General features: G+C 34.8%; 2 protein-coding genes across 2 annotated transcripts; both read left to right on the plus strand.

Moving 5' to 3' along the window:
* Positions 1–1,276: 1,276 nt before the first annotated feature.
* Positions 1,277–3,210, plus strand: LOC115973316 (serine hydroxymethyltransferase 3, chloroplastic-like). Its single transcript, XM_031093570.1, has 3 exons — positions 1,277–1,337; positions 2,749–2,821; positions 2,933–3,210. The coding sequence occupies exons 1-3, from the start codon at positions 1,317–1,319 to the stop codon at positions 3,208–3,210; spliced, it is 372 nt and encodes a 123-aa protein (XP_030949430.1). The 5' UTR covers positions 1,277–1,316.
* Positions 3,211–4,218: 1,008 nt separating this feature from the next.
* LOC115973317 (26S proteasome regulatory subunit 8 homolog A-like) lies at positions 4,219–5,954 on the plus strand. The gene is made up of 5 exons (XM_031093571.1): positions 4,219–4,245; positions 4,291–4,299; positions 4,458–4,595; positions 5,152–5,238; positions 5,694–5,954. The coding sequence occupies exons 1-5, from the start codon at positions 4,219–4,221 to the stop codon at positions 5,952–5,954; spliced, it is 522 nt and encodes a 173-aa protein (XP_030949431.1).
* The last annotated feature ends 1,942 nt before the right edge of the window (positions 5,955–7,896 follow it).

A 7,896-nucleotide genomic window follows, 5' to 3' on the forward strand; every position in this document is an offset into this window, starting at 1 on the left:
CTACTGTATGACTCTTTGTAGGAGGGGATTCAATCAGATGCAGTGGATATTAGTGCAGCTACTTGAATGTGAGAGGTAGGGTCCAAGGAAACTGATGAAAAGGTTGATGAGGTTCTAAAGTGGGATATTTTGGATTGTTGGATGCCAGAAAATCACTACGGATGGACTGAATCTGAGTGTTAAACATGTTGGGTTTAGACCATCTGTAATGATTTTCTTGAGTCCAACAATCCAGAATATCCGACTTTAGAACCTCATCAGCCTTTTCATCAGTTTCCTTGGACCCTACCTCTCACGTTCAAGTAGCTGCACTAATGTTGGAGCTAAATGGATGTGGAAAGAGCACTTTGCTGACTGACACTGATAATGGATTTAGATAAGCCAAGAGGGGGTGAAGTTTTGCTTGGGGAGCATAATGTCCTGCCAAACTATTTTGAGCAAAATCAGGTGTGTTAGTGTCTACAATGTTGTATCTCCCATTTATCTAATGATCATGGTGTTTTGTTTTTCCATGTACATGCAATTTATTTTCTTGAGAACCAATTGTTAGGATACTCGTCAAGAACCAATTTATTTCTGCAGCAGATATTCGTCAAGAACCAATTGTTAGGATGGTTAGGGTATTTACAAGCAACTAATTATTAGAAACTGATTTATGCTTTAAGGACAGTAAGAATAGCTATCTGAGACTTAAAAACACATACATGCATACATATTTATGCTTTAAGGAAAGTTAAGACTAGCTATCTGGGACGTGTATTACACAAAGTCGGATTTAAGTAAGTAATAAAATGAGTTACATTAAGGAATCCTTATTACCACCTCAGCATTTCAAAGGCTCTTCTGGCCCTCTCTCTCTCTCCCCCCCCCCCTCCCTTTCTTTTGGCATTTAACTTGCAGAAAGAAGTTTCCAGTTCATGTTTGTGCAACCTTTTTCCAAACTTTTCATAATTCTGCAGCATGCAAATATTGGGTTGTGTTCTAATCTATTTTTGAGAACTGGAAAAATAGTATTTAATTATTTTAAACTTCTGTTTCAATGATAAGAATATATATATTTAAGATTGATTCATTATTTTTCTTTTATGATTTATATGTTATAGTCCTTTGTTAATCTCTCCTAGGTGATTAAATGGATGCTAAGCAAGGGACAGGGAACCACATTGGGAACATATGGGCAACTAATACGAGCTTTAGATATGGACCATAGAGCAAAGGAAGCACACAAGGTTTGGGTACAAAAAATTGGCATGGATCTACATTCAGTTCCTTCACAGCTGTGCAGACTCATGATATCTGTATATCATTGAAACAACATGCTGGAGGATCTTGTAAAGGTTTGCTTCTCCCTTTTTGCTACCAGTTGTTTGTTTTATGTTATAGTCCTTTGCTTCTCCCCATAACATATTTTTGTGATATTGAAATAATGAACATTTTCTAGGGAGGAGTTGAATAATAGAGCTGATATTGATGGAAGATTTGCGCTTGAATCCCAATAATGAAGTAACTCTTAAGAAGTGATAACTTTATATTTCTCTACCTATGTCCACTTATCTATCTCTCTACATAAAAGACAAGAAACATTAAATCTAACAATTAAAAGGAAAATTAGAAACAACCTGCTTGTCTGAAGCATGCAGAGTCTATTAGGTAAAATATTTATCACTAGTCAGTTGTTAAAATTCAGGTCTCTACTACTACTTCAAAAAAAAAAAAGAGAGGTACTCTGTTATGAAAAAACAGATCCTTCCACCTGAAAGTTTATAGCTCAAATACCTATGTTTGTAGTATGGATTTTAATTGACTTGCTCCAATAGTTAAACAACATTTCTACAGCTCAACTAATACATCTTGTGAAACGGTGAAAATGCCTTAATCAGAAATATATTCATCTTCTACTGTGAAAATGTTGCTTTATTTTCACAAGCAAGGATTTAGTGACAAACAGTATTAGTTTATGCCAATGAGCTCTAGCTCAAGTAGCACTTCCTCTCCCCATAAAAATCTGGGTTCAAGATTGACTTGTCACAAGTGTAGCTTAGCAAATAAAAGAAAAACATACCTTATATATATGTCTGTGTAAATCTTTTGTTAAATTTTTAATTTGATTTACTATTGTTGTGCAAGTGATATTCTAAGCATGTAACATCCCTAGTTTTGCATGCCTAATCATATGTTGTAAACCTTTCATACCTTTTTTTTCTCCTTACAATTATATCATTTTCATCGCCTAAAAGGGTCACATCCTACCAATCATGGTGTACCTGATGCTTATCCCATTACTTTCCTTAAAGTATTTTCAAAGTTCATGATTATTTATGAAGCATCTGATGTGATGGAAGTATCTAAAGAAATTCCATATCATTGCATGGTAAGAAACATTTAGAAGTATTGACGCGAAGTAGTTGTTAACTAATCATGGAAATCTGACTGAAGTGGGTGCTATGCTGATTTGCTAGTACTGCAATGATTGCTGTGATGATTATTTGGGATGGGGGTATTTTGCCTACCAGGGTGGTGTGGTTTTTTCTTTTTTGGTGTGTGTGTTATCTTTGAAAGGGAGAATGCCATGACACGTCAATATTATTATATGTCAAAATTTGTTATGCATTGCTAGGCATTGAATCGAAAGACAACCTGTTTAATGTGCTAGTACTACAGCGATTGTTGTGATGATTATTTGGGATGGGGGTGTTTTGCCTACCATTTACCTTTACTAACAGCAGTTAACATTGCTTCCCTTAACAGGGTATTGATGGAGCTCGGGTGGAGAAAATTCTTGACTTGGCCTCTATTACCCTCAACAAAAAGTCAGTTCCGGGTGAGTCATTTCTTTGGCAGGTTTATCCCATTTTAATTGATTTCATCTGTTTTTTTGTTTGTTTCTCCCTTTCTTGTCAAAACTTACACACAATAATATTCCCTTGTAAAGGTGACAAGAGTGCCTTAGTGCCTGGAGGTATCCGCATTGGATCACCTGCTATGACAACTAGAGGATTCACAGAGAAAGAATTTGTACCAACTGCAGACTTTATTCATGAGGGCGTACAGATAACCCTTGAAGCTAAGCGGCTAGTCTCAGGATCCAAGCTTCAAGATTTTTTGAAGTTTGTAGCAGCCGCTGATTTTCCTTTACTGGATAACATGTTGAACATGTTGAACTTGTTTTCGATTAATAACATTTTTCTTTTTGGTAGAATGCATGATTGAATTTGTTAGAACATATTACAAATTTTGTAACCATCCAAATAACTAGATAAAAGAAAAAGGTATAAAAATAGATGAACAAGTTATTTAGTTCATTACAAAATTTGTAATCTAGCAGCTAAAGCTCTTACATTGTCCTTCGTGTCTACCCTCACTTTTTTTTTTTCTTTTTTTTGGGGGGTTTGACAGAAGTTGAGGCTCAACAAAGTAGCAAAAATCAAAATATAAATTGATTTCTTTTTGTCATAAAATAGGAATAGATCAAGAAATTAAAGTAAAAAATAACATGCTTCAAAACGCAAAAAAATTCAAAGTTTTGTACTACCATAACAAAGAATACCATTAGTTGCATTGATATCTAAGTAACAAAAACATTGAAAGTCACCCGAGAGTGAATTTCAAATTGCTTAAGAGCATTAGCATTGAAAAATGCTAATGTCATATCTAAAGGAAATTTAGCATTTGCAACCTTAAAATCATCTATTTCTATCAATTTAATCACTTAACTTTCAAAATCTAGCCAATGTCATCATTAGGTGTGAATTTTTTTAGTAAATTTAATAAAATGGCGACCCTCCACAAAAAAAAAAAATTAATAATACTAAAATGGCCAAACTACAATTTTTTGGTTTTTATAAATTTGTCGCAGTTTTACTTTTAGTTAGGTCTTGTTAACAGATGCCCTTAGATTATTTGTTACCAAATCATTTTGAATGCCTCAAAAGTATCTCCCATTTTTTTTATCAAATGCTTTTAAAAATAGTTCCTAAACCTTAGCTATTTAGAGCATCGTTATCTACACACACACATTTAATAGTATCAATTTTGTCCCTCGACTTTCAAATCAATTTCCCCAACTATTAGTTGTATCAATTTTGTTCATACACTTTTAAAACCAATTTCTAAGAATAAAATTAACTTCATTTAAATGTTGAAAGTCGAAATTAGCACATTTATATTAACATTGACGCCATTTTAAAGTTATATATGTACACAGTATTTGTCAAAGTAATGGGGAAGAATAACGTTTTAGGTAAGGTAAGTAATATTCCTATATGAATGCACTCAATTGTAAATTTGCAGCTGAGGATGGTAATTATTTATTTTTTTGAAACGTAATGATATTTTAGCAAGGGAATAGACTATTACATGCACAAGGAGTGCCTTAGGAGTGCCTTTTTGTTAATAAGAGATGGTTTGAAAACAGTTTGAATACATTTTTATCTAAACAATCTCATCTTGTTTCCCAGGTTCATCTTGAACGGAAATATGTTGTTGACATTGATAAAAATATCGATATCACCAAGATAACTCCATCAACAAGAGTTGCTCTCCGTAATGACAGTTATGTGCTTCATTTAATCTTGCAAAGCAAAGTTGATCCATTGGTTCATGGCATTGAAAGTTGAAAAGGTTCCAGATTCCACATATGACATGATTGGCGGTCTTGACCAGCAAATTAAAGAGATAAAGGAGGTTTGCCTCGTGTACCCTTTTACTTTCTGCATTTAAACTGGTACTGGCAGTGGTGACAGTGAAGTGCAGCGGACTATGCTGGAGCTTCTCAACCAGCTAGATGGATTTGAAGCATCAAATAAAATAAATGTATCGTGTGTGTTTTCATTATGCAGCTTGGGTTGTTTAGTTTTTGGTACTTTTCTTTATTGTGACCTCAACTATTTAAACATATTCATCTCTTATTGTAAGTATTTGGCAAGCATGTCAAAATAGGCTTCATTCTTGTAAAGATTGCCAGTATTTTATTCAATTTAAACAATCTCAACTCTTTTGGATGGATTTGGATAGAATGATAAGTATAGTCTTGTTAAGTCCATAACGACCTATTGCACTAGGCTATTAAAGTCTTCAGAAGTGAAAGATTGTGTGTTTTCTCTGTGCATAATCATATTGTCACAGATTTTTTTCGTTTTTTTTTGGTTGCAGGCTGTGTGCACAGAATCTGGGATGTTTGCTCTGTGGGAGAGGAGGGTTGATGTAACACAAAAAGATTTTGAGATGGTAGTGGCAAAGGTAATGAAGAAGGAGACTGAGAAAAACATGTCATTGCGAAAGCTATGGAAGTAGTGTGTCTCCATGTTAATGTTTTGTTTCAATCCACCACCCTGAATATAATTGATCCGTGGCTTTGTTCTTCACACACAGCCAACAGCTCTGTTCTTTGTATGGATTATGAAGCACATGGGGGTGCCTACACTTTGTTGAAGTTTTTTAAATACCACTGGCATCTCTGTTTATTTTGTTAAATATTCTTTTGTGATACATTTTTATGTAATATGTGTTTAATTATTGTAAATTTGCAGCTGTGCCTTAATTATTTATTTTTTTGAAACGTAATGATATTTTAGCAAGAGAATAGACTATTACATGCACAAGGAGTGCCTTAGGAGTGCCTTTTTGTTAATAAGAGATGGTTTGAAAACAGTTTGAATACATTTTTATCTAAACAATCTCATCTTGTTTCCCAGGTTCATCTTGAACGGAAATATGTTGTTGACATTGATAAAAATATCGATATCTCCAAGATAACTCCATCAACAAGAGATGCTCTCCGTAATGACAGTTATGTGCTTCATTTAATCTTGCAAAGCAACGTTGATCCAGTGGTCAACCTCATGAAAGTTGAAAAGGTTCCAGATTCCACATATGACATGATTGGTGGTCTTGACCAGCAAATTAAAGAGATAAAGGAGGTTTGCCTCGTGTACCCTTTTACTTTCTGCATTTAAACTGGTAGTGGCAATGGTGACAGTGAAGTGCAGCGGACTATGCTGGAGCTTCTCAACCAGCTCGATGGATTTGAAGCATCAAATAAAATAAAGGTATCGTGTGTGTTTTCATTATGCAGCTTGGGTTGTTTAGTTTTTGGTACTTTTCTTTATTGTGACCTCAACTATTTAAACAGATTCATCTCTTATTGTAAGTATTTGGCAAGCATGTCAAAATAGGCTTCATTCTTGTAAAGATTGCCAGTATTTTATTCAATTTAAACAATCTCAACTCTTTTGGATGGATTTGGATAGAATGATAAGTATAGTCTTGTTAATTCCATAACGAGATGTTGATTTTCTTTTCTTTTTCTTTTTTTTCTTTTTTTTTTGGATTTACAGGGTTGGGTTACTTAGATGTTGGCAGTTGAAAACTAAAAAACCAGATTGTATAATTTTATTTTGTTCATTTCAGTTATATTTTTGGATTTACAAGGTATTTACTCTTCGATGTTGGTGGTTTAGTAAAAAATTACCTGAAATTAGTTCTCAATGGTAATAAAAAAAAATTGAAAAAAAAATCCCAGTAGAACTCTAGTTTAATGGGTTACCATAAATGGAAATCGAGTCTTAGAGACTAGGTTTCTATTTATAGAAATCGAGTCTTAGAGACTCGATTTCCATAAATAGAAATCGAGTCTCTAAGACTCGATTTCCATTTATGGAAACCGAGTATAAGATACTCGAGTTCCACTGGGAATTTTTTTTTCTTTTTTGGCCGCAGGTCACTAGAATTATTTATCACATTGAATTACGTTTTTTAGTTCTCAAATTGGGGTAAAAAAAAAAAAAGGAAAAAAAATCCCAGTAGAACTCGAGTATCTTATACTCGGTTTCCATAAATGGAAATCGAGTCTTAGATACACGAGTTCCACTGGGAATTTTTTTTTTTCTTTTTTGGCCGCAGGTGCATGGACCAGAATTAGTTTTCTCCCCTGCAGCAAATTTTCCAGGGTCCAGAACACATCAAACAACTACATACCAGCATATGATAGGCGAAGGGAGCATACATTAAAGTTCTACAACCAGATTAAAACAGTAACTATTCAATAAAATTATTGTTGGACAAAAGTCTTAGCACACAATGGCAGTTCAATACTAGAAGGGCCTTGTGGTTGAACTTGCCAAAGTAATATCATTGTTCGTATTATAGGAAAAAGCTGCATCACGCAACTAATGTAACGAGTAAAATGGATAGCAAAGAGTTCAATTATTCGTAATTTACAACAATAAACAAAATAATAACTAAGTTAATACAACATAGTCTACATATTCGCCTAGCGGATATAACATATTATACATAGTCACCTAACACTTGTCCATACTGATACAACATACTCTACATAATCACCTAGCTTGTCCATACAGAAGATAACGACAAGTCCCACGTACAATGTCACTTACAAAAATCAAGTCTCCGCTTGCCTGACAAACATGAAATACGGTTATTAGTTTCCAAATGCAAAGAACAAAAACCAAATGACATTCTGAGTATATTATATAAAAACAGTGACGGCACTTGCCTAGTTCATAGCACTACCACTTGTCGAAGCCCCATGGGAATTGGGATAGCATCTACGGTTATGCCCCTCTTGATGACACACTCTACATCGTTGCCTCGGTTGAATCTCCCTCAACTCCGGATCTTCCCTCCGGCTTCCCCGTTTTCGCCGTACCCCATCCATTTCATTCCTTATTCTTGACATAGTAGGACGACCTTTGGCCCGCAACAATCGTGGGTCAGGCACCCACCGTGGTCCGTGAACGTCTGTCCATAATGACTCTGACTTTGGCACCACAAAATTATGTGAATATGTGAGAATGGCGTTGTTCAGACTGTAACATGGGTCAATATAGCTGGGCGCATCGAGATGCAGACCTTTAAGAACTTTAATTGCATGTG

The sequence above is a fragment of the Quercus lobata genome, unplaced genomic scaffold (genome assembly GCF_001633185.2).
Source record: "Quercus lobata isolate SW786 unplaced genomic scaffold, ValleyOak3.0 Primary Assembly Scq3eQI_869, whole genome shotgun sequence".
In the NCBI taxonomy this organism is placed as follows: Eukaryota; Viridiplantae; Streptophyta; class Magnoliopsida; order Fagales; family Fagaceae; genus Quercus; species Quercus lobata.